At 44.9% G+C, this 27415-nt stretch overlaps 1 protein-coding gene across 1 annotated transcript; it reads left to right on the top strand.

Moving 5' to 3' along the window:
* The first annotated feature begins 1312 nt into the window (after positions 1 to 1312).
* On the top strand, positions 1313 to 26245 carry ACTR1A (actin related protein 1A). The gene is made up of 11 exons (XM_073555774.1): positions 1313 to 1489; positions 7646 to 7710; positions 7795 to 7870; positions 10528 to 10653; positions 12229 to 12353; positions 18251 to 18467; positions 18714 to 18806; positions 20536 to 20710; positions 24010 to 24071; positions 24582 to 24622; positions 25605 to 26245. Exons 1-11 carry the CDS (start codon positions 1442 to 1444, stop codon positions 25705 to 25707), a joined length of 1131 nt encoding a protein of 376 aa, XP_073411875.1. The 5' UTR covers positions 1313 to 1441; the 3' UTR covers positions 25708 to 26245.
* Positions 26246 to 27415: the final 1170 nt, after the last annotated feature.

A 27415-nucleotide genomic window follows, 5' to 3' on the forward strand; every position in this document is an offset into this window, starting at 1 on the left:
ATAATGAGTCAGCTACCTGTCTCAAGCATCCATCATCACACATACTAATAGCAAATAAAGTCTATACTAGCGCATGGCCGAGCGGCCATGCGAACCTTTTATAGCAGCATCCTTCCGGGACCTTCCCCATGGACCAATCATAGAAGCAATAGGACCTGAGCATGTGACCCCTAACATCCAATGAGAAGTCGACCCGCGGGCATGCCCAGTAGACTGAAAGGACTTAGTCCCGGAAGCTGCTGCTCAGTGCAGGTTGCTATAGCTGACCCCGAGATGGCAGCAGCAACCAGACCGATAGTACTAGCTTGGGCAAGATGCTGGGATCGACGTCTTTGCTGAGCAGCCTCCTATGCAGTCGGGAGACCGCAGGAGGCAAGGCTCGGGATTCCTCTTGCACAGAGCCTGGAACCTGACACCTAACAAAGGATGAAACTGGTCCGACTAGGGCAAAAAAAGTCGGAGTTTCGTCAGAAACCCGACCCCAATGCATGTCAATGGGGAATAAAAGTCGGCATTGAGCGGATGAATGTCATCCGCTCAATGCCGACTTTTATTTCCCAAAGTCGCTCAACTCTAGTCTTCAGATTTTGGAAAATCCCTTTAAGGCCGGGGTCACACTTGCGAGTGTGATGCGAGAAATTCGTGCATCAATACCGGGTACTGCCGCCGACACTCAGGACCGGAGCGTTCAGCTGCATGTATTTCTATGCGAGTGCCGGGTATTGATGTTTCTCGCTTCGCACTCGCAAGTGTGACCCCGGCCTAAGATCTCAAATCTGCCTGAAATAGAGCCCCTGGGTCGCCATTTTGGTGGCGCTGGCATGAAAACGCCAAAAGTTGCACAATTTCAAGGCTTTTCAAAGCGTTTTCTTTCCAGATTTCTGGCATAAACACTGTGATGAATCAGCGGCCAAAGTTTTGAGGACTTCAGAGAGTTTCCACTCAAGTTTCCTCTTCAAAATCTCAGCAAAGACTTATTGTGAACACTCTCTTATATTTCTTATTCAGTTTGTATGCATTTATATCTTCCACTCAAAAAGCTGCATCAAATACTGCACCAAAGCCGTCATGTGTGATTCTGGCCTAATGTAGGGAGCTAAGAGTATCACATTAAGGGCACATCTCCATATGCAGCCTATTATTTCGGCACTTTCCGCTCTCTGCATGCAGATCAGTGTGTCACACATCCTCCTGCCTTTCTAGTGTACACACAGGTGTGCCAGCCAGAAACGATACATCATCACGTGACGCTAGGTAGGTGGGACTGTTACACAGAGACATCCCCGCCACAGCGGGAGACCACAAAGCCGCATGCGCAAACAATCTCAGGCACATACGCATGCGTACTCCGTCCTGAGCGCCGGATCGGCCATTGGTTTGCTGCGCATGCGCAGAAGCTGCTGCAGCCGGCCCGTCAGCTCCTGAGCAGGAGGAAGCCGCCATGGAGTCATACGATGTGATCGCTAACCAGCCCGTGGTGATTGATAACGTGAGTAGTGTGTCAGTACGGCCGGCGCAGCTTGCTTTATATACCGTCGTGTCACGTTTCCGTGCTAGCGATTGTCATCGGCTGTGAGGGCAACGATTTTCCCTTTGTCATTACAACCGCGCCCCTCCTGTCGGTCACAGAGACAAGGCTGCAGTACAGCTGAGTGACCAGGAGGGGAGTCCTGGAGCAGGCGGGTCCGGGCCTTGTGTCCCGCCATCCGCACACATTTGTATGCTTATTTCTGACCGATGTTTAGGGCTGTGCAGGCGCAACCGAACCTGCTGCGCGACATAGTACACCTAAAGGACCACAAGAGGCGTGGCAGACGGGAGCTTCTTGCTTTCCGGTTGGACCATACTACTGTCAGTTACGGCGAGTGTAAGGGGCGGGACTTGACGAGCCCAGCTGGCGGGGTTTTCAGTTTTTATTGGTCAGGGATCTGTGTGACAGCTGTAACGCCATCTGTGATTGGTCAGTTTCAGGGCTGGGAGGAGTTGGGTTAGGGTGTGGAGGGATGGCAGTGACTGGTGTAAGTAGGCCGTGCCCGTTATGTGGCAGGAGGTCTGGATGAAGTCATTCATTGCAGTGCGGCCGTGTGTGTGAGCCCACAGGCCACCGTAGTGTCGCTCCTCAGGCCTCACCTCATGTGTGCCTGGCTGGTATCGGGGGGGTCACCTCTTTATTTAACCCCTTCATGACATGGCTTTCTTTAAACTTTTGCGCTTTCGTTTTTTCCTCAATTTCTTCCTAGAGCCGTAACGTTTTATTTTTCTGTCTGCACGAGAGCTGTAAAATGTAAATTCTGCCTTTCGCCGGTGTGGGCGCGGCTTCACACAGCACCTTTCGAGATATTTTTTTTTAATTTTAAAGGGATATTTCAATCTCCCAGATCCTATCCCAATATGTAGTAGGTCTAAATAATAATATCAGCAAATACGTAAAGCTAGGAATGTAGGATAGTTCTTCTGATTAGCCATGTCACTTTATCTCATGTGGGGCGTTGGGTATCCATGGTTACGAACACTCGTAGTGACAGCTAGTTAATAGTGGTCGTAACCATGGATCCATAAGCTACTGCAGTGCCCTGCGCTTGGGGTAAGTGACATAGCCGATCATAAGAACTATACTACATTTCTAATCAGAGGGAGTTGCTGATATTATAACTACACCTACTACATATTGGAGATGGGAATACCTCTTAAAATATGGGGTAATTTTTTTTTTCTTCTCCCCACAGCATTATGGACTTTAGGAGTTTATGTGATAGTTTCTACTACAGCCAAGGAGGTGGTAACAATCTCTGGGGGCGTTTACTTTTTTTTCTTATATGATACTGGCTTCTTATGATTGGTCAGCATCATACAGGCGGAAAAGTTAACACCCCCAAGAGAAGAATCTCTTTTAAAGCCTCCGTACTTGAAGGGGAAATTAGCACATAAACTACAATCTCATAATCTCATTGTCGTGCAGAGAGAAAATACAAATGGGATCAACCCCTCGGCCCCTTACTGATATATACCATTGGAACAAAAACGTGTTGTGAATGTTCCTCTTGAAGGGGGTTTGCCTGGGTCTGAGGTGCGCTGGATCCAATATTCATCCACGGGTTTCCTCATGTTTTACAATCCGATATCTGTTCTCATTTGGTATTCTCTGTTTTATTTTATTTTTTTTGCAATCTTCTGCCCATGAATCAGTAACACATGGCAGACGTCATTTGTCATCCGTATGCTGTGCGTTGTTTTTTCTTCACAGACCCATTGATTTGAACGGGTGTTTTTTAATCCACAATTGGGGTGGAAAGTGGGTGTTTTTCTTTCTTGCTTGCGAGTAAACCTGCAAAAAATGTGACAAGTGCACAGCCCCGGAGACTGTAATGGACACATGTTCTATCGGTGAACAATTGACGTCTATCTGAGGCCTAAGCCTGGGTTCACGTGTCTGTGATATATGGACCGTGCTCACATTGCAGGTCGCGGCCCGACTGATGGGTCTCCTGACTTGCCGCCTGCACAGACCCTAAAGTGCTGTATGGAAAGTCATTGTGATCTGAGATCATGATGGTGCGGTAATGGCCTGGGACTCAACTGGGGGGAGAGTGGATGTCGGCTTCGCTGTTTTGTACTATGTGATGGTGAAAAAGACGCTATTGAATCAGTTACTAGTGATGAATGAACGTGTTCGGATAAGGTGTTATCTCAGCATGCTCGGGTGCTAACCGAGCGACTTCAGCGTGCTCAAAATTATGTTTGAGTCCCCGCGGCTGCATGTCTTGTCGATATTCGACAGCCGCAACACGTAAGGATGGCCTGTTTGTTAGGCAATCCCTGCATGTGTTGCATCTGTCAAACAGCCGCGAGACATGCAGCTGCAGGGACTCAAGTCACTCAGCTCCTACACGAGCATGCTCATATAACACCTTATCCGAGCACATTTGCTCTTAAGTAGTTACCAGTTCTGAAGATGCAAACATGGTCTGCAAGCCGAAAACATTATTAAAGGGGTTGTCCACTACTTCAATATTGATGACCTATGCCATCAGTGTCAGATTGGTGAGCGTCTGACATCCCATAATCAGGTGTCTTCAGTTCTGGCAGCAGACAGATGTGACCTATGAATGTCCGGACGCCAAATAACACAGCGTCATATACTGTTTAGAGAGCATTCTCAGGTACTGCTACTCAGATCACGTTAACTACAGTAGGAGCTGTGCTGCAGTACCGGACAACGGCCACTACACTGTGCTGTTCTGAATCCTGCAGGAGATGAAAACAGCCAATCGTAGTGGTGCCGCTGATTAGCCCCTAGAATGTTATTAATGAACTATCCTAAGAATCAGTATCTTACTTAGTGGACTGCACCTTTAACCCCTTAACGACCGCCGATACGCCTTTTAACGGCGGTAATTAAGGGTACTTAAACCACAGCGCTGAGGAGTAAGTAAATAGCGCCCCCAGTGTTGGATTTTCTCTGGGGTCTCCGCTGCAGGGGGTAGCCGAGACCCCAGAGAACAGGAATCGGGTCGGTTGTTACCGACCCCGCTTTTGCGATCGCCATTATTAACTCTATAACGGCGACCGCAAAAAAAAAAAAAGCCACGATTTTGCATTTATTTCTCTTTCCTCTGATGTGATCGCACATCAGAGGGGAGAGAAGTAGGGTCCCCCCCCGATACCTCTCCGTGGTCCTGCGTCCCGCCAGCGTCCTCCGGTGGGCGCTGCCATCTTGGATTCAGAAGAAAATGTCGGGCGCATGCGTGGTGCACCCGCCGGGAATCTGCAGGCTCCGGCTGGCAGATTCCATTCATTCATTTTGATCACTATGATAAACTATCATAGTGATCAAAATAACAAAATAGTAAATAACCCCCCCATTTATCACCCCCTTAGTTAGGCAAACATAATGAAATAAAGAAAATATTTTTTTTTTCATTTCTCCGTTAGGGCTAGGGTTAAGGGGGCTTTACACATAGCGAGATCGCTAGCAATATCGCTAAAGCGCCACCGATTTTGTGACGCAGCAGCGATATTGGTAGCGATATCGCTACATGTGACACTTACCTTCGACCGGCTCCCCCGCTGGTTATTGGTGATCGCGCGAGAACGGCCTTGTCCATTTCTCGTCGGGCGCTTCCTGCTGGCGCCGACGAGCGACGCGGGCGGGAGGATGTCTGGGCGCCGACGAGCGACGCGTGGACGCGGGCGGGAGGATGTCTTCATCACCGCGTCTGACAGGTAAGTAACGACCCCCGACCGCCGCTATGTCGCTGGTGAGAGCTGCCTGTTTGGCTGCTCACTAGCGACCACTTAGCGATGCACCAGCGATCCTGACCGGGTCATATCATGGTCGGGATCGCTGGTGCATCGCTAAATGTAAAGGGGTCCTTAGGGATAGGGTTAGGGCTAGAGTTAGAATTAGAGTTAGGGCGAAATAGGATTAGGGTTGGGGTTAGGGGTGTGTTGGGGTTAGGGTTGGAGCAAGAATTGAGGGGTTTCCACTATTTACCAACTTTGGGGGTCTAAAAATTGGGGGCTAAAAAATCACTTTTGTTGAAATGACTTTTTATTTTCACGGCTCTGCGTTATAAACTTCTGTGAAGCACTTGGGGGTTCAAAGTGCTCACCGCACATCTAGAGAAGCTCCTTGGGGGGGTCTAGTTTCCAAAATGGGATCACTTGTGGGGGGTTTCCACTGTTTAGGTACATCAGGGGCTCTGCAAACGCAACATGATGCCTGCAGACCATTCCATCAAAGTCTGCATTCCAAAATGGCACTCCTTCCCTTCCAAGCTCTCCCATGCACCCAAGCAGTGGTTCCCCCCACATATGGGGTATCAGCGTACTCAGGACAAATTGCACAACAATTTTTGTGGTCCAATTTCTCCTGTTACCCTTAGGAAAATGAAAAAAATTGTGGGCTAAAAAATCATTTTTGAGGAAAAAAAAATTATTTTTAATTTTCACGGTTTCTACGTTATAAACTTCTGTGAAGCACTTGAAGGTTCAAAGTGCTCACCACACATCTAGATAAGTTCCTTAAGGGGTCTAGTTTCCAAAATGGGGTCACTTGTTGGGGTTTTCCACTGTTTAGGCCCATCAGGGACTCTCCAAACTCGGCATGGCGTCCGATCTCAATTCCAGCCAATTCTGCTCTGAAAAAGTGGTTTATGACCACGTATGGGGTAACGGCGTATTCAGGAGAAATTTCACAACAAATTTTGTGGTTGATTTTCTCTTTTACCACTTGTGAAAATAAAAAAAAATTGGTTCTGAAGTAAATTTTTTGCAAAAAAAAGTTAAATGTTAATTTTTTCCTTCCACATTGCTTTAGTTCCTGTGAAGCACGTAAAGGGTTAATAAACTTCTTGAATGTGGTTTTGAGCACCTTGAGGGGTCTAGTTTTTAGAACAATGTAACATTTGGGTATTTTCTGTCATGTACACCCCTCAAAATACCTTTAAATATGATGTGGTCCCTAAAAAAGAAAAAAAAAAAAAGAAAAAAAAAATGGTTTAGTAAATTTTGTTGCAAAAACGAGAAATCGCTGGTCAACTTTTAACCCTTATAACTTCCTAAGAAAAAAAAAAATTTTGCTTCCAAAATTGTGCTGATGTAAACATGTGGGAAATGTTATTTATTAAGAAATTTTTGTGACACATCTCTCTGATTTAAGGGCATAAAAATTTAGTTTTAAAATTGCAAAATTTTCGCCATATTTCTGTTTTTTTCATAAATAAACACAAGACATATCGAAGAAATTTTACCACTAACATGAAGTACAATATGTCACGAAAAACAATCTCAGAATCAGCGGGATCCATTAAAGCGTTCCAGAGTTATTACCTCATAAAGTGACAGTGGTCAGAATTGTAAAAATTGGCCCGGTCATTAAGCTGCAAACTGTCTGTCACTAAGGGGTTAAGGATCGCTGCCACTTCACTCTGGAGGTTGGTCTGGGACCCACTTCATGGACATCAGCTGATTAAGTCTTTTATTTTTTTTCTGGTATATGAGGTCATTTAAAAAAACAAAAATTGGTTAAATGTAAGGGGCCGGCAGGCTGTAAAATGCACAGTATTTGTGAAGCCCCTGCTATTCCAGTGCCCCCCCTCTTCACTGCTCTCCAATAGTCAGGATTTACATGGCAGCCGTTGTCACCTGGGGTAGATAAGATGCCAGTGCTGCCGCATTGTAAGCCAAGGCCCGCGGGGCAGCGGCTCCAGGGCAGCGGGGGGCTCCAGTGGGTACGTTGGCATTACATGCTTATATCCCAGTTTTGATTGAAGACTAACAGCCCCTTTAAGACCTGATTCACATCTTCGCTGTTCCTTTTCGTTGTCCTATTTTGTCACAGGTTTAGAGCAACGGACTTGATAGACAGCAATTGCATTCTGTGGCCCCTGTTCGTGTCCTCTGGGATATGTTGGGTTTGGTCCTGGTGTCCGTCAGTTGCTGCACTGTCTTTTTTTTTTTTTTTTTTTCCTGTAAATTTTCACAAAATCTGCAATGGAGCCACGTGAACCCAGTCTGCTCTCTGGAGACTGATTGCTTACTGTGACCTGTGATGTCACTTTCCTATTTCTGGCATTCTGCGCACCATTCATACATTATATGACATCCGCCTGACATATTCTTACTGGGTTTTCTTTTCTTTTAGGGCTCTGGAGTGATAAAAGCTGGATTTGCAGGTGATCAGATCCCGAAATACTGTTTTCCAAACTAGTAAGTAAAGTACTCATGAAGCAGATGTAAATGTTTCTCAGGATTTTCTGAACACGTGTAACACAATGTTGTATTTTCCTGTAGTGTGGGTCGACCTAAGCATATTCGAGTCATGGCCGGTGCCCTGGAAGGAGACTTGTTTATTGGACCAAAGGCAGAGGTAAGACACACGGACATGATGGGCTGCCTCCGGCCATTCTCCTCTACTCCTCAACCCTTTATACACTGCTCAAAAAAAATAAAGGGAACACTTAAACAACAGAATATAACTCCAAGTGAATCAAACTTCTGTGAAATCAAACTGTCCACTTAGGAAGCAACACTGATTGACAATCAATTTCACATGCTGCTGTGCAAATGGAATAGGCAACAGATGGAAATTATTGGCAATTATCAAGACACCCTCAATAAAGGAGTGGTTCTGCAGGTGGGGACCACAGACCACATCTCAGTACAAATGCTTTCTGGCTGATGTTTTGGTCACTTATGAATGTTGGTTGTGCTTTCACACTCGTGGTAGCATGAGATGGACTCTACAACCCACACAAGTGGCTCAGGTAGTGCTGCTCATCCAAGATGGCACATCAATGTGAGCTATTGCAAGAAGGTTTGCTGTGTCTGTCAGCGTAGTGTCCAGAGGCTGGAGGCGCTACCAGGAGACAGGCCAGTACACCAGGAGACGTGGAGGGGGCCGTAGGAAGGCAACAACCCAGCAGCAGGACCGCTACCTCAGCCTTTGAGCAAGGAGGAACAGGAGGAGTACTGCCAGAGCCCTGCAAAGTGACCTCCAGCAGGCCACAAATATGCATGTGTCTGCACAAACGGTTAGAAACCGACTCCATGGGGATGGTCTGAGGGCCCAACGTCCACAGATGGGGGTTGTGCTCACAGCCCAACACCGTGCAGGACGATTGGCATTTGCCGGAGAACACAGTGTTTGGCAGATTTGACATTGACACCCTGTGCTCTTCACAGATGAGAGCATGTTCACACTGAGCACATATGACAGAGTCTGGAGACACCGTGGAGAATGTTCTGCTGCCTGAAACATCCTCCAGCATGACTGGTTTGGCAGTGGGTCAGTAATGATGTGAGGAGGCATTTCTTTGAAGGGCACCACAGCCCTTCATGTGCTAGCCAGAGGTACCCTGGCTGCATTAGGTACCAGGATGATATCCTCAGACCCCTTGCGAGACAATATGCAGGTGCACTGGGTTCCTTCTGCTGCATGACAATGCTAAACCTCATGTGGCTGAAGTGTGCAGGCAGTTCCTGCATGATGAAGGCATTGATGCTATGGACTGGCCTGTCCTTTCTCCACACCTGAATCCAATAAATCACATCTGTAACATCATGACTCGTTCCATCCACCAACGCCACAGTGCACCACAGACTGTCCAGGAGTTGTCTCTTGCTTTAATCCAGGTCTGGGAGGAGATCCCTCAGGTGAACATTCTCTGCCTCATCAGGACCATACCCAGGCATTGAAAGGAGGTCGTACAGGCATGTGGAGGCCACATACACTACTGAGCATAATTTCCTTGTCTTGAGGCATTTCCACTGAAGTTGGATCAGCCTGTAATTTGATTTTCCACTTTGATTTTGAGTATCATTCCAAATCCAGACCTCCATGGGATATTAATTTGGATTTACATTTATCATTTTTATGTTTTATCATTCTCAATGCATTCCACTATGTAATAAATAAAGATTTATAACTGGAATATTTCATTCAGTGTCATCTAGGATGTGGTATTTTAGTGTTCCTTTTATTTTTTTGAACAGTGTATATAGCTCGACAGTGCAGCCTAAATAAGAAAAAAGCTGCACACTTCCCAGACCAGTGCCATTGCTACAAGTGGACTTCTGGAACGCTGAAGGCTGCAGCTGATCATCAGCCTCTGATTGCCTGCAGTGGTCACATCATTTAGCAGTGTCAAATGATTGCTGAGGGGCACAGTGCCGACATTGTAGGAGCGGCTCCAGTTCTGGTGGCAAATGTGAAGTCTTCATAAGAGATTGTCCACTAGAGAACAACCTTTTTGAGCTGAGCGTTGGTCAAATGCCATGTCCCCTGATTCACACGGGCATCTCTGGACCCCCATTCACAGTTTTCCCTTTGCACCCACATGCCGTTTATGGCCACTTGGTGAAACCAGGCTCCATTGAAGTCAATAGAGTTGACTCAAGCTGGGATTGCCAATGTGCAGGGAAAAACCGTGAAGGTGTAGTAGCCCCTTAGTATTCAGGATCAGTGGCTGTGCTAGAGGTCACACCCCACAGTGATCATTCATTTATGACTCTTCCTGGTAATGTGCCATTACACAGACTGGGCACCAGCTTAGAAATTCGCCTGGTGACCAACATAATTGAAATTCAGTAAGATACCTCTCAGGTCAGGATTTCATTACCTTCCAGTTTCCATGTAGAGAAATACTTTACCACTGAGGAGGACTTGGGTTTTTGGTGAGGCTCCTCTGAGGGATCCTATTAATGCTATATTGCGCAAGGGGCTGCATTGGAAAGTAGTAACATACAAGACATATTTCTGCCTCTGAGGTGGGTTATTTAGGTCAGGGTTCCCCAACTCCAGTCCTCAAGGCCCACCAACAGATCATGTTTTCAGGATTTCCCTTGTATTGCACAGGTGAAGCAATTATCACCTGAGCAACACTAAGGAAATGCTGAAAACATGATCTGTTGGTGGGCCTTGAGGACTGGAGTTGGGGAACCCTGATTTAGGTGACTGATACGGCAAAATGTATTTTATAATGAGATTATATTGAATTTAATTATTTCGTCCTTTTGCCCGTCCAGGAGCACAGAGGTCTCCTGTCTATTCGATATCCTATGGAGCATGGAATTGTGAAGGACTGGAATGACATGGAGCGTATCTGGCAATATGTCTACTCCAAGGACCAGCTGCAGACCTTTTCTGAAGAGGTAAATGAGCACAAGTCTTTACATGATGAATGTGGTTCCTCCTCATGGCAGCTCTGTCATATAATGTTAATAGCGGCGACCCTCCCCAATAAAATATGTTGCTGCTCCATTTACCTGGAACACCCAGATAGAAATGGTGGAAATCTATAAGCTCCAGTCTTGCAAGTGAGTGGTTACGAGTGATCTCTAGACTCTGAGGCCTTTATGCAGATTTATATCTCTATATATGCTAGGAATAGTGACCGTATTCTCGCACTTTAGTTTCTCTTGATTAACACCTTCGAAAAGATGGAAGTAGGACTAAATGGTCTCACATGACCCTCAGATTGCCAGTCACCTCCGATTCTGTAGACGCTGCCAGGAATTAAGGGGCTGATTGTTTTTAGTGATACCAAACCAACATAGTAACCAAGGTTAATGCAAAAGCATTAAAAACCCCCTTCTTAGTAGTGCTAGTTAGGGCTAAGCTTGGGTATAGTACAAAATTTAAAAAAAAAAAATTTCTATTATACAAAAATATCATCAAAGTTCCCAACAGAATAAAAAAAAATATGAAGATAGACAGCAACATTGTAAGAATGTTTATTCAGTGCAACTTGTGATACAGCTTTTTATTCTAAAAATTCAGGCATTTTAAGCGTGAATGCTGGATGTCAGTATACCAACATTTTTCTTGTTCTTGATATGTTTGAATGGTTATATCCAGAACAGTAACTTACTGATCGTGGAAGGTCCGAACACTGGGACCTCAGAGATCCCAAAAGCAGGGCTTTGGAAACTGGCTCTCCACAGCACTGACTTGAATACCGTGGATGTGCACATGATCAACTCAAGACTCGACACGACTTTACAGGGCTGGGTTATACAGCCCCCTTTTATTGGTTTTATTGGGTGTTTCAGTGGACGGATAGGGGATCATTTGTTATTTTGGGAATAACCATTTAAAAGTTGTCACATCATTGTTCTTCAGAAACACATCCGCTATCCTACCAACCAGCTTTCTGCTTGGGAATTGTGCTCATGTTTGGCGCAGTGGCAGGGCTGAACCACTTGTCCAAACTATTCCCATGCTGCAAGCAGAGGCATCTTTACATCTGCAGCTTCAGAGGAGCGCAGGGCCACAGAAGCTGTATGGATATGTGATCTGGCCAGTTATAAATCAGTGCTTGCTTGTAAACTTTTATAGCAAAGAGCTTGCACTCACTGTGCTACTTGCCTAGGAAACCGGCCACCGCTGATCGATTGCAAAAGTATCTGGTAACTTATGCAACGAGAACAGAGAGGATTTTTAATAAGAAACAAATTGCAAAGTTTTGTGCTTTCGAGCAATCTTGCCTATTCAGCAAAAATGTTGTCTGGAAACAGAAATAAAAACAAGTCACATGGAGAATGAGCGGAACGCGTGCACAACCTCTGCTCCGCTCAGATGGGAATCTCTGCAGTTGCACTCCTGGCGATTGGGAAGTTATAAGATGGGGAATAACTAAAAAACTTATTACAACCTATTAAATATAAAATCTACTTCCCGAGTCCCGTCCACTTATACTTCGCTGTATTCTTTTCTTATTTCCACAGCATCCAGTTCTGCTCACAGAAGCTCCCTTGAACCCACGGAAAAACCGTGAGCGCGCAGCCGAAGTTTTCTTTGAGACGTTTAATGTTCCAGCTCTGTTCATCTCCATGCAAGCCGTCCTCAGCCTGTAAGTAACGTCTATACACCCATGTAGATAAATAAGAAGGGACACTGCACATTACAGAAGGTTACACAGCAGTGTGAGAATAATGATTCAGGAGTAAACAGACTGTGCCTGTGATATCAGGCGGTATTAATATTCCATTTCTGGCACTGCTGGTGTGATTGCGGCACATTATACTCTCTGGCACAGACTGTATATGCCTGGTATTAACACTCAGGGTGTGTGCACACGCTGCGGATTTTGCTGTGGTTCCACAGCGTTTTTGGCCCTGCGGGTACGCAGCAGAATCTGCTGCGTTGTACAGTACCATTTTACTCTTTGTAAAATGGAAACCGCAGTGCACATGCTGCGGAATTTTCCATGCGGTTTTGCTGCGGTTTCAAATCCGCAGAAAAGAAATGACATGTCACTTCTTTTCTGCGGATTCCGCTGCGGTTTACCATCTCCTCCATTGTAGAGGTGATAAACCACAGGGCAAAACCGCAGCCTAATCCGCAGGTAAGCCGCAGGTCTTGTGACCTGAAATTTACCTGAGGATTTTACAAAATCCGCAGCACCTAAAAACTACGTGTGCACATACCCTAACGCAGAACTTGATGGCTGATCCCTGCTGTCAGTCTCTCAAAGTCCCCATTGTGCAGGGGTCAGACAATCATTGTAATAACCTGAGCGAGGGCTTTGGCTGTGTGCACATGTTGAGTGTGTGCAGCAGATTTTCCTGCTCCCAAAACAAGAGTATTGGGAGGAAAAAAGTTTATGTAAAATAGGTATTTTTTTTCCTATTTATTTGGGTCAAATCACTGAAAAAAAAAATGTGCAGGAGATCTCAGAAGTGTCATTCTCGTTCCTGATTCTGTTAAGTTCAGTGTGTATATACAGTATAAATATATTTTTCGTGCTGGATCCATTAGAAATAGATGACAACGGATGCCACATTAAAGGAACCGTTGCCCATCAACTCCAATGTTAAAAAAAGCGATCCGGCAGAGATCAGTTCGTGAAGAACGGACTAAAAAGTTATTTCCGAACTGATTTCTGCGGCATCCGTTCTAACGGATCATTACTGGACATGTGGACATAGCCTTAAGGGGGTTTTACACATAGCGATATCTCTAGCAATATCGCTAAAACGTCACCGGTTTTGTGACGTTATAGCGATATTGCTAGCGATATCGCTATGTGTGATACTTGCCTCCGACCGCTCCTCCGCTGTCCATCGCTGATCGCGCGGCTCCATTTCTCATCGTCTGCTTCCTGCTGTGTGAGACGAGCGACGCGTGGAGGCGGGCGGGAGGACGTCTGGATCGCTGTGTGTGAAAGGTGAGTATCGTCCGCTGCGTGGCTGCTGCATCGCTGTGAGGTCTTTCTGTTTGAAAACTCACTAGCGATCATTTAACGATGCACCAGCGATCCTGACCGGGTCGGATCGCCGGTCGGATTGCTGGTGCATCGCTAAATGTAAAAGGGCCTTTACTTTGCAGATATATTTGTCAGTATACAAGTTGTCTCATGCTGCTGCTAATCTTGTACTTTGACCTTCTCAAATAATCTGTTTTGCAACCATGAACAACACATTGTCTTGGAAGGTTTATTTGCTTTTGCGGAGGGGTTTTGGGGTTTTAGGCTGGCCGCACACATTAGGGCTTGTTTACTCATTGCATTTTTCCACGCTTTTTTTGCAGAGTTCTTATGCACATGCCGCTTATTTTTTTTCATAGCTCAGCGTGTCAATTCATTCAGCATTTTTCCATTTTTTTCACCCATTCAAATGAATGGAGGTAAAAAGTACAAGTTAAAAACGTAAAAAAAAAAAATCACATGCATTTTAGTGTTTCTACTTTTATTTTTTGCAGCAGAAAAATCAGCTGCAATTATTCCGCGTGTGCACACTTGGTTAGCATTGAATGATCTCTTCTGACCCCTTCATACACATATATGAATGTGTTAGCCAGTCCCATCAAATTCAAGTTCAAGCAGTATACATTAGTTATTGGCGAACATGCTTGGATACCGTCATATCTGAGCACACTCAGGTGTTAGTGTACCGTTACACATAGCGATGCACCAGCGATCCCGACAACGATATGGATCGCTGGTGCATCACTAAGTGGTTGCTAGTGAGCTGCCACACAGGCAGATCTCACCAGCGACATCGCAGGGGTCGGGGGTCGCTACTAACCTGTCAGACGAGGCGATCCTGACGTCCTCCCGCCCACGCGTCGCTCGTCGTCACAGCAGGAAGCTGACGACGAGAAATGGTCCAGGACGTTCTTGCGCGACCAGCGATAACCAGCGGGGAGCCGGTCGGAGGTAAGTATCACATGTAGCGCTATCGCTAGCAAGATCGCTGCTACGTCGCAAAATCGGTGACTTTACAGCGATATTGCTAGCGATATCGCAGTGTGTAACGGGGACTTTATAGGAGCATCTGGGAGTGCTCTTTTTTTATGTTTGAGTCCCTAAAGCTGCATGATTTGCGGCTTTTAGACAGCCTGAGCACAAGTGGGCATTCCCCGCATGTGTTGAGGCTGTTTAAAAGCCGCAAACCTAGTAGCCGCAGGGACTCGAACATTATATACGTGCACTCCCTGATGCTCGTATAACACCTGAGTATGCTCAGATAAGATGTTATCGAATCACTTTCACCCATCACTAGTATACATCTAATCTCATGGTTATGGCCAATCCACCGATGGTCTAATATGTACAGTTGTGGCCAAAAGTATTGACACCCTGCAATTCTGTCAGATAATACTCAGTTTCTTCCTGAAAATGATTGTGAACACAAATTCTTTGGTATTATTATCTTCATTTAATTTGTCTTAAATGAAAAAACACAAAAGAGAATGAAGCAAAAAGCAAAACATTGATCATTTCACACAAAACTCCAAAAATGGGCCAGACAAAAGTATTGGCACCCTCAGCCTAATACTTGGTTGCACAACCTTTAGCCAAAATAACTGTGACCAACCGCTTCCGGTAACCATCAATGAGTTTCTTACAATGCTCTGCTGGAATTTTAGACTATTCTTCTTTGGCAAACTGCTCCAGGTCCCTGATATTTGAAGGGTGCCTTCTCCAAACTGCCATTTTTAGATCTCTCCACAGGTGTTCTATGGGATTCAGGTCTGGACTCATTGCTGGCCACCTTAGAAGTCTCCAGTGCTTTCTCTCAAACCATTTTCTAGTGCTTTTTGAAGTGTGTTTTGGATCATTGTCCTGCTGGAAGACCCATGACCTCTGAGGGAGACCCAGCTTTCTCACACTGGGCCCTACATTATGCTGCAAAATTTGTTGGTAGTCTTCAGACTTCATAATGCCATGCACACTGTCAAGCAGTCCAGTGCCAGAGGCAGCAAAGCAACCCCAAAACATCAGGGAACCTCCGCCATGTTTGACTGTAGGGATCGTGTTTTTTTCTTTGAATGTCTCTTTTTTTTTTCTCCTGTAAACTCTATGTTGATGCCTTTGCCCAAAAAGCTCTACTTTTGTCTCATCTGACCAGAGAACATTCTTCCAAAACGTTTTAGGCTTTTTCAGGTAAGTTTTGGCAAACTCCAGCCTCGCTTTTTTATGTCTCGGGGTAAGAAGTGGGGTCTTCCTGGGTCTCCTACCATACAGTCCCTTTTCTTCAGACGCCGACAGATAGTACGGGTTGACACTGTTGTACCCTCGGACTGCAGGGCAGCTTGAACTTGTTTGGATGTTAGTCGAGGTTCTTTATCCAACATCCGCACAATCTTGCGTTGAAATCTCTTGTCAATTTTTCTTTTCCGTCCACATCTAGGGAGGTTAGCCACAGTGCCATGGGCTTTAAACTTCTTGATGACACTGCGCACGGTAGACACAGGAACATTCTGGCCTTTGGAGATGGACTTGTAGCCTTGAGATTGCTCATGCTTCCTCACAATTTGGTTTATCAAGTCCTCAGACAGTTCTTTGGTCTTCTTTCTTTTCTCCATGCTCAATGTGGTACACACAAGGACACAGGACAGAGGTTGAGTCAACTTTAATCCATGTCAACTGGCTGCAAGTGTTATTTAGTTATTGCCAACACCTGTTAGGTGCCACAGGTAAGTTACAGGTGCTGTTAATTACACAAATTAGAGAAGCATCACATGATTTTTCGAACAGTGCCAATACTTTTGTCCACCCTCATTTTTATGTTTGGTGTGGAATTATATCCAATTTGGCTTTAGGACAATTCTTTTTGTGTTTTTTTTTCATTTAAGACAAATTAACTGAAGATAATAATAAGAAAGAATTTGTGATTGCAATCATTTTCAGGAAGAAACTGAGTATTATCTGACAGAATTGCAGGGGTGTCAATACTTTTGGCCACAACTGTAGGTCCAGTGTTCAAAATGTGGCATGCCCATTACCTTATTTCTTTAAGAGCACTACATGTTTTAACTTGGTATAGAGCTTTTTGTATCGGCTTTGATATTGACTTTCACACAAAACATTTGACCCAAGATTCACTTTAGCTCTAGTCGATAGCCATATAAAACATGATTCCCTGTTCATTTGAATGGGTGCTGTGGAATATTACATTCTGCCTATCAATGGCTCAACAATAAGTGTTTCCCCCTTTTGTATTGTATGAAGACACACAGGTTTTGAGTTGTTTTTTTTGTTTTTTAAGCCAAAACCATAAGGTCTGAGATACCTTAGATGTTCACTGTGCAGTTGTTCAGCTGCTACCTACAATATCTCTCCAGACCACACTATACACATGCACATTCAGCTCAGCTGAGCGGGAATGTCTTAAAGAGGTTTTGGCTGCAGTTTTTTATTAAAATATCCGTGCTGAACTCGCCTTGCCCAGGTCCATCGATGAGTCTCCGCCACAGCTCCTGGTTTCTGGCATTGACTATGATGCCGAAGTCATGTCAACAGCACCGCAGTCAGTCAGTGAGCTCAGTGGCTCTGAAGAGGGTTTCCACCTATATAGGCCAAGCTGCTGAGCTCTCAGACTCTGACTGGCTGCCGCACTGTCAATGTGACACCAGCGCTGCAGCCAATGCCAGACTTCGGGAGCAGTGGTAGAGAGTCAGCAGTGGACCCAAGTAAGGTGCAGCTCGTTTTTTGTTTTTTTTTGTTTTTTTTAAACAAATTGCAGACAAGGCACAACTTTGTATGAAAGGCAACAACTCCTGTAACAGTAGGAATAGCAGAGTAAGCCACTGCCAGACACTCCTAGTCTATCGGTCCTGCCGAATTCTCCAAGGTTGGCTGATGTGTATCTGATGTAGACAGTTTAAATCGCAACAGTCCTAAAATTGTGTCCATGTTGCCTGTATACAGCACTATATAGAAGTAAGGGTCTGTGCACACGTTGCGGATTCTGGTGTGGATCCGCAGCGGATTTGGCCCTGCGGATCCGCAACAGATTCTCCTGCAGTGTACAGTACCATTATATTCAATGTAAAATAAAAAACACTGTGCACATACTGCAGATTTTTCCGCGCAGATTTGCTGCGGTTTTGAATCCGCAACATGTCAATTCTTTGTGCGGATTCCGCAGCGGTTTTACACCTCTTCCATTATAGGAATCTGCAGGTGTAAGAACGCAGGTGAAATCCGCACAAAAACTGCAGAAAATCCGCAGTAAAATGCAGGTCATTTTACCTGCGGATTTAGCAAAATCCACGAGAAACAATCGGCAGCAGAATCCGCAACGTGGGCACATACCCTAAATGGTTGACGGCTTAGTAGATGCAGATAAGTGGCTTTATGGAAACTCGGACACTTCCACACTAACTCTGCTCCTTATTAACAGATGTTTGTCCCAGAGAATTGTATCAAAACCACAGACACACATGTCCTCCATATTTCACGCACTATTATCCTGAAGTTCCGACTGATGCAGTTTATTATATATACCTACATTAATTTAGGTACGCAACAGGGAGGACAACAGGAGTCGTGCTGGACTCTGGGGATGGAGTGACGCACGCTGTCCCCATTTATGAAGGCTTTGCTATGCCACACTCAATCATGAGGATTGACATTGCCGGACGAGACGTCTCCCGCTTCCTCCGCCTTTATCTCCGGAAGGAGGGCTATGACTTCCACACTTCAGCCGAGTTTGAAATTGTCAAAACTATCAAAGAGGTTTGTACCGCGTCCTATATGTTCTGACATTACCCATTAATGTGTATTACATCAACAACCAAACTTTGCCCTAAGAAAGGGAATGCATCATGGAGCAACTTTGCAAAAAAGTATATACATGCATGCACATATATTAGAAAGCGCACACATTAGTATACAGGCAAACATTATTGGTGACATTTTTGTCCTTTGATTCTATCATTTTAAATTTTTTTCTTTATTTTTTTTCCTCCACTGAACATCCAGAGAGCTTGTTACCTGTCCATAAATCCACAGAAGGATGAGACCCTGGAGACGGAGAAGGCTCAGTATTACCTACCTGACGGAAGCACTATTGAGGTATTTCTCACTCCACCCGCAGTATGTCACTAATGCTGCAGTGAATCTTACTAATTCACATAGGGCCGGGTGTGAACGGAAGCGACGTCTGCAGAAGCTGTGAAACTACTGCCATGTCTGAGCAATGACGTGACAGGTAGCTGCAAGCAAGGGTGTAACTGGGGCGCTGTGCATTGGATTTTTTTTTTTTTTGTAAGATCTACATTAGTGTTTTAATGCTGCATTTAGTTAGATGACTTGTCAGACTGCAGCGGTTTTTTTCAGGAGTTATGTGAAATAAGAATTTCGTTTCCCATGATCCCCCCCCCCCCCCCCACACCAGTCACTACATATGGGCCAGCGTTGCTCGATACAGAAAAACAAAAGCATTTTACATTGCATGTATTTTTGTGAAATGCATCTTCTGCCAAGAGATCGAGATCAGGAACCTCTAGTACTGCAGGCTTCAGCAGTTCTTGCCTTCCTTGCGGACTGTCCAGCAGCTTAATACGTCACGCTACTCCACATATTACTTTGAATTGACGTTACACAACATCACTGCAAAGTCAGCAACTGCGAGTCGATCTTGCAGCTGCAGGACCAGAGAGGCAACTGGTTTTCTCAAAGAGGAGGCAGAGGTGGTTTACCACCATCTCTGCCTCTCTGATCGCTGTGCACCCAGCTGTGAACAAGCAATGTGTATATAGGAAGCTCTAACAGCGCTTCCATCTGGTCGGCCCTAAAAGACCCAGATTAGCTCTGCAGTGCAGGTAGGAGGCTGAGTTTACCCTGTAACTGAACTGAAGCCAATATGGCAGCCCAAGTTACAGAGGAAATTTACTAAATAGAAATTTATCTAAAGGGCCCGTCACACTAAGCGATATCGCTATAACTGGTCACTGGTTTTTGTGACGTTATAGCAATATTGCTAGCGATATCGCTGTGTCTGATACTTACCTCCGACCGCTCCCCCGCTGGTTATCAATAATCACGCGAGAACGTCCTGGACCGTTTCTCGTCGTCAGCTTCCTGCTGTGGAGACGAGCGACGCGTGGAAGCGGGCGGGAGGACGTCAGGATCGCCTCGTCTGACAGGTAAGTAGCGACCCCCGACCGCTGCAATGTCGCTGGTGAGATCTGCCTGTGTGGCAGCTCACTAGCGACCACTTAGCGATGCACCAGCGATCCTATCGCTGGTCGGGATCGCTGGTGCATCGCTAAGTGTGACAGTACCTTAAGGGCAGAGACACTTCCGTATTTCTCGTGCGAGCATCGCATCGTAAAACTCGCACTGGCTGTCGGCTCGCCTGACCTGAGCATGACAGCTGCATAGTAATCAATCATGCTGTCATGCTCAGGTCAGAAGAGGTGCCGGCCAGTCCATGCAGTGCGATGCGATTATCGCACGAGAAATACGGCAGTGTCTCCAGGCTAAATGTTAAAATCCCCCCCCCCCCCCCCCCTACCAAATTCCTTCGGCCTTATAGGGGGCACAATGCATGAAATGAATGAAGGAAATAAAGAAGCAACATTACTGAATTGCAGTTTTTGATCTTGCCCCATCGGGGAAAAAAAACCCAACTTGTATAAAATGTGTCCAATATATAAAGGTGTACGTTTTCCCCTTTATATTTTCTTTTTCCATTACATTTTCCCTCAATATCTAAAAAGAAAAAAACCTACAAAGAGTAGAAAAATTCTGCTGATCCCTGTATTGTTGATGCCATATTGATTTTTCTGTCTATTTGTAGATTGGTCCAGCCCGGTTCAGAGCCCCGGAGCTGCTGTTCCGACCAGATCTAATTGGGGAAGAATGCGAGGGCATCCACGAGGTCTTAGTGTTCGCCATTCAGAAGTCAGACATGGACCTGAGACGAACTTTATTCTCCAACATCGTGTTATCTGGCGGATCCACTTTATTTAAAGGTTCGCAAAATAAAATGCAGTCAGTCCAACACACGTAATCTGTGACAAAAATGTCTCCTGCGCAATCTACAGATAATTGCTTAAAGGGAAAGTGCCATCAAAAAGGAAATTTTCAGCAATTGAAAAAATGTAAAGAAATTTAATGTTTATATTTTCTTAAAAATGATTATCATTTGTTTTCAATTTAGTAAAATATGAAAAATAATTATAAAAAGTTTGGCATTTCCACTTAACACTAGGGGGAGCAGCTACTGAAATTTGACACAAAAAGGGTATGTGCACCAGGGCTGTGGAGTCGGTAAGCCAAACCTGCGACTCCGACTCCTCAATTTCCCTTACACCGACTCCAACTCCGACTCCACGACTCCGACTCCCACATATATTGCTTATATTTAAGTGAAAAATTTATTGTAGTACAATGTGAACCTCAGACATTTAATCATTTTTATGATCCAATAATCAAGATATTTAGATAGAACAGAATATATATTGGTGTACTACCCGGTTTTCATTCTTTTTGGTACAGATACGATATGGATAGACAGATATGGATAAATGGATAGATAGAGCAGATTTCTAATCTGCTTTTGCTATTGAAAACATTATCTATGAGCTCAAAAACCTTTCAGGTGATGCAGTTTTTTAAAAAGATGATCAGCTTTTGCAGCTGAAAAACGTATCCTCAAAAAACACAGGAAAAACGCTGTGTGTGAATGTAGCCTTAGATCAGGAATAGAACAGCCATTTATAGGACATTTCATAACTTTCCCAAACTCCTATGAAAAAATATTCAGCACATCCTGCATTGAATTACTGTACCCAATTTATTATATATTTTAGGAGTCGGAGTCGGTCCATTTTATACCAACTCCGACTCCACCAAAATGAGCACCGACTCCGACTCCACGACTCCGACTCCACAGCCCTGATGTGCACACGTAGTGAAATCTGCTGCGTTTCCGCAGCGGTTTTAGCTCTGCGGAAACCCAGCAGATTCTGCTGCGTTGTACAGTAACTATATTTTCAATGGAAAAAAGATAACGCAGTGCACATCCTGCAGATTTTTCCGCACGGTTTTGCTGCGGTTTACAATCCGCAGCATGTCAATTGTTTGGTGCAGAAACGCTGCAGCTTTACACCTCGTCCATTATGAGGTGTAAAACCGCAGGGCAAAACCGCAGATAAACTGCAGGACTTTTGTCCTGCGGATTTACCTGCGGTTTTCTCTCCAAAATCCACACACCCAAAAAACTATGTGTGCACATAGCCAAACCTAGTGTACAACTAGCTCACATTACTGCTCTGCAGTAAATATGGGCGGAATCTGCTGACATGGGTGTGATGTCACTCCTCTCCTCCCCTTCTTGGCGTTTGCTAAGGGATAAGAGAGGATGAGATTTAGGAACACAGTGAGCAGCCATTTTGTTGGTGACTACAAAGTTACTGACAAGTAGATAGTCACCGAGGATGGCAGGCAGCAAGGATTTTGGGAGATATATGGTGGAGGGAGCAGGGTGACAGCAACACAGAGTATTTCAGGAGAGCAGTGTGCTGGTCTATGGGGGCACCCTGTTCGGTGCGCGGAGCAGGCAGGGATTGTACATAGAGCGCTGTGTTTTATACACATGGATGGACCGTCGGCTTGTCTGCTCGACAAATCCAGGAACATTTCTGCTGATTGATTGCCTGTTCTGATCTAGACTTCACATGCAAAGACCCCATTCCCCTCCTCAGATCCTGTCTTCTCCTTCCCGTCCTGGCAATGTGTGAAAGCGAGGTGACAGGCGCAGTCCAGGGTAACGCTGGGAAGCAGGATGGGGGGGAAATGTAGCCATATAGTAATGATAAAAATGAGAACCCTCTCTTCAGCTGCGCCACCAGCCCTCCCCTGACTGCACCTAACTGGAGGTCATGCTGCCCCCCTCTATTACCCCAGACCCGTGTGCAGGTGCTCAGCCAGAACCACCCTAGAATGGGTCCCCTTTCTGCAGATAATACTGCCATAGTGTTCTCACATATAATTTCGCCATATACTTCACACATAATTTCGCCATATACTTCACACATAATTCTGCCATATAGATCACACATAATACCGCCATATAGATTATACACAATACCACCATGTAGATCACATAAAACCAGCAGGGTGACAGCAGCACAGAGTATTTCAGGAGAGCAGTATCACACAAGATAGGATTAGATACACGGCTCAGCAGTCAGTAACACAGGATAGGAATAGATACACGGCTCAGCAGTCAGTAACACAGGATAGGACATCATGCTCACCCTCCTGGCGTCATTGTTGCATATCTGTGCCTGCATCTCAGTCCGGGCGCCGGCATCTCCCTTCCTGTCTACCTTCCAGTGCTGAGCGGTCATGTGGTACCGCTCATTAAAGTTATGAATATGGACACATCTCCGCTTCCATAGGCATGGAGCGCATATTCATTACTTTAATGAGCGGTACCACGTGACCGCTCAGCACTGGAAGGAAGACAGGAAGGGAGATGCCGGCGCCCGCCCCGGACGGAGATGCAGCAACTGAAATGTATCAACGCCAGGAGGGTGAGTAGCACTTGGGGAGGGTGACCCATGTGATATTCACCTCTCCCCGGTCCACCGCTGCGCTCTGTCTTCCGGGTCCTCGGACTGTGACGTTCAGGTCAGAGGGCACAATGACGTGTTTAGTGCGCGCCCTCTGCCTGAACAGTCACTGAAAATCTCGGCTTATACACGAGAATATATACGGTGTTTGAGTTGTGCGGTATTTAATATGGGATCACTTTTGAGGAGTTTCCAAAACAAAGGCCCCACAAAGCCCATTCAAACCTGAATAGGTCCCTAAAGAAACAGGTTTTGTAAATTTATTGAAAAAATGATAAATTGCTGCTAAACTTTTCACCTTTCTAGCACCCTAACAGAATAAAATGACGTTTGAAAAATGATGCAGATGTAAAGTAGACATATGGGAAGTGTTTATTATTTGTTTTATACAGCATGACAAACTGGTTTTAAGGGTAGAAAGATTGAATATTACGAATTTTTAAAAATGTTCTCAAATTCCGATATTTTTACAAATAAACGCAATACACATTGACCTAAATTTACCACTAACTTATAAAGTACGATGTTTCAAGAAAAAACAACAACTTTGAAGCGTTGCAGAGTTGTTTCCTCATGAAGTGACGCTGGTCAGATATCAAAAATATGACTTGGTCAGAATGGTGAAAATTTGCTCAGTGATTAAGGGGTTAAACCAAATATGTTTATATTAACTTTTACATTTTACTACTCAGGTTTCGGGGACCGGCTTCTAAGTGAAGTGAAAAAATTAGCACCGAAAGATGTAAAAATAAGGGTAGGTTGTGGGTTTATTTATTTGCATAATCTACTTATATGGGTCATATTCTTCTTACAGTCATTTATCCATATGGAGGCATGTAGTAATGTGATGCCTCTATAGAGCTTCCGTATAGCAGATCTGTCCACACACTAACGCGTTTCGGCTCATCCATACATATGTCCTCCCGGGATCAGGAGAAGAAATCTCCTGTTATTGAGATCTGCTTTTTACCTTCTCCAATGTTAAAGCATATTGGCTCCTTGATCATAAAGGGGCTGTTTCATGAAGGTGACCCCCCCCCCGTCATTATGGTGGGGGGGGGGGGTCTATGGACTTCATAGTTTCATAGTTGGGGTTGTCTAGCTGATCATCAGGGGCAGGGTGATCACCTTCCAGCTAGAAAGATGTAGTCTTCATGAGAACCCATTCAACATTATATTGGGATGTTCATGTTTTGTATGACCAATTCATTGTTTCTTTGATGTTGTTTTATGACATGTTGTTACATTTTGTTATTCATTTTAGATATCTGCTCCCCAAGAACGACTATACTCTACATGGATTGGGTAAGAAGAAACCTGTTCACCTATACACAAGATAGGATGTTACAGAGCAGGGGACACAGCCTGCCTCCTGGGGGCCACATGCAACCCACAAAACCAATCAGTGTGGCCCCCAATTATCTGGATGCAAAAAAAGAAAATGATCACCACTTCACCCATAATCTTTAGTGCACAGAGCTCGATGCATGCATGGTCTCCACCTCTGTGAAGGGCAGGTGAAAGTGGTTTTCTTGGATACATTTTTATCTCAGCAAAAGCATTAAATATACCTAAAATAGCAAATACAGCTGGTACGCATCCATTCAGGTCCAGTGCTGCATCTCTGCTACGGACTGCAGCAGTGATGTCATGACCACAGTGCATGTGACCCCTGCAGCCAATCATTGGGTTCAACAGCTCGTGCCTTCTACATGAGTGATGTGCGCTGTAGTTGTGACGTCATTGCAGTAAACGGTGGAGTTGCCCTGGAGAGCCGGTAAAAGAGAGTATACAGACATTACAGTACAGGGTCACTAATGATTCTTTTTGTGAGGCAAAACATTTCACTGCCTGTTTTTAAGCAATATCTTGCCTCAAAGAAAGAATTAGCTGTGATCCCGTGCAGTGTCTGTATCCTCTGTTTTGCTTCCTCCCCTGCCCAGGAGCTGTGGAATGATCAGACTATGTCCCTGTACGGTCAGACACAGCCATTACACAGTACACCGCAGGGGCACATTTATAAAATTATCTCAGCACAGGAACATTTTACTTAAACACATCCAATTGTGGAAATTATTATTATTCCAAGATCTATTCAGTAAAAATGAAAGCCCATTGTAAGGAGTAGACACGTATGTGACGCACTTACATCTTTCGCCCCTAGTCACCCCACAAAGGAGTCATTTTAATGAAAAGTGTAATGGAATCTTTTGGCAAATGATGGCTTAATACTTGAGAACAAACATCTCTCAATTAAAGCAGAATGTTCTCTTTTTTTTATTTCCAGTGGATCTATTTTGGCCTCGTTGGACACCTTCAAGAAAATGTGGGTCTCGAAGAAGGAATACGAAGAAGACGGACCCAGAGCTATCCACAGAAAAACCTTCTAACATCCAAAAAGACCAAATCGTGATATTTGTCCTCTTCAGTTTAAAACTCGCTTTTTGAGTATGAGAGTGTGGTCGGGAGGTGACTGGTGGGTGGGTGTGTATGTATGTGTCTGTATGCGCTCTCCAGCATGCCAAGAGGTGGTCATCCCAAGGGAAAAGATCTGACATTGTAAAGACCAGCAGAGAGCTCCTAGGAGAGGAAAGCCTTTATCCCATTCCTATTTATGTGTATCACGTTGCGCCGCGGTTCGTACAAAGGTCTGTTGCGAAAACTTCTCTTATCGCGTTATAGCCAGTTCTACCGTGACAGATAACCAGACGTAAGACCTTAAAGAATAAGTGACGGATCCATGTTACAGTGGGTTTGCATCTGTTGAGTCGTGTGTCCCCCGCACTTATACTGCCGCACAGGCCTCCAGAATTGCATTTTACTTGACGCCACAAAGAAAAGCTGTAACATGCGACACCTGAAAACTCCATGGATTTTGGAAAATGTTTCTATTGCATGTAATAAAAGAACAGTATAGTTATATAGTTAGCCATCTGGATTTTGTCTTTGTTGTGGCGTATCCTCGTCACTACGCCTGTCTGCAGGTCAGTGTAGGTTACGTCGCAGGAGATTCAGGAAAGTGCAGCTTCTGTTCCCTTTTTATTTTAGGTATTGAACACACTTAAAGGGAATCCATCACATTGTACCTGCAGTCCTGTGTCTGGCTGCATGTTATAGAGCAGGAGGAGCTGAGCAGATTAATATATTTTTTGTGTTGTCAGAGACTCCGTATGAATTATTTTTTACATGTAGGTCTCTGCTCTTTCCAGGCTTGATAGTCCGGTGGGCGGACCTGTTCAATGATTGACAGCATTCCTTCAATAGCGGTGCGCTGCTGTAGCTGTCAATCACTGTGTGACCCGCCCCCTGGACTCCAGACTAAAATGAGCAGGGATGTAAATGAACAGTTTAATATTTTCCCACTGATTTATGTCCATGATAGACAGCCTGCAGGTAGGAGACAGGTTTAATGTCACAGGTTCCCTTTAACAAGAGGAAAACAAGACTGAATTATTTCAGAAACAGCGCCACTCCAGGTCTTTATGCGGTACTGCAGCTCAGCCTGATCCAATGTAATGTGGTACGCTGCAATACCAATTACAACCTATTGACAAAAGGGGTGCTGTTTGATTTTAATCTTAAACCTCTTTTCAAGCTACACTGGATTCTCAGGTGGTTGGGAAACTATACATGTCACAGCTACTGAAGACCCCACAGTCCCTGTCTTGGTCTCAGTTGCTCATATTTATTTTTTTTTCTGTCCTACGAAGCACATAGTAAGTAATCCCACTATTGTGTCATGCAGTCTGTCCGCTAACATCAGTTTTGTTGCACCAGTCCGTCAGGGCTTATGTTTGCCTTTGTTTTATCGTTCATACCATATTTGCCTTTAAAAAAAAAAAAAACTTTGATTTTTGTCTTTATAAACTAAGTTGGAACGATTGAGCGGTATGATGGCGGTATTGAAAAGCACCGATCTGCATGACAAGCCTATTCAGCCTGCTGTCCCCCCACCATTGGATTCCCCAATATAGGTCCAGATCTAGTTATAATCGCATTATTCCCACGCGGCTGCACTGGGCCCCGGGTCCCTTCCTCTCCGCATGTATCATATCTGCTCGGTGGTAATGCCACTCATATCTCCATCATTGATCCTTG

The sequence above is a fragment of the Dendrobates tinctorius genome, unplaced genomic scaffold, assembly GCF_039654945.1.
Source record: "Dendrobates tinctorius isolate UK_male_01 unplaced genomic scaffold, ASM3965494v1 ptg000230l, whole genome shotgun sequence".
NCBI classification, from domain to species: Eukaryota; Metazoa; Chordata; class Amphibia; order Anura; family Dendrobatidae; genus Dendrobates; species Dendrobates tinctorius.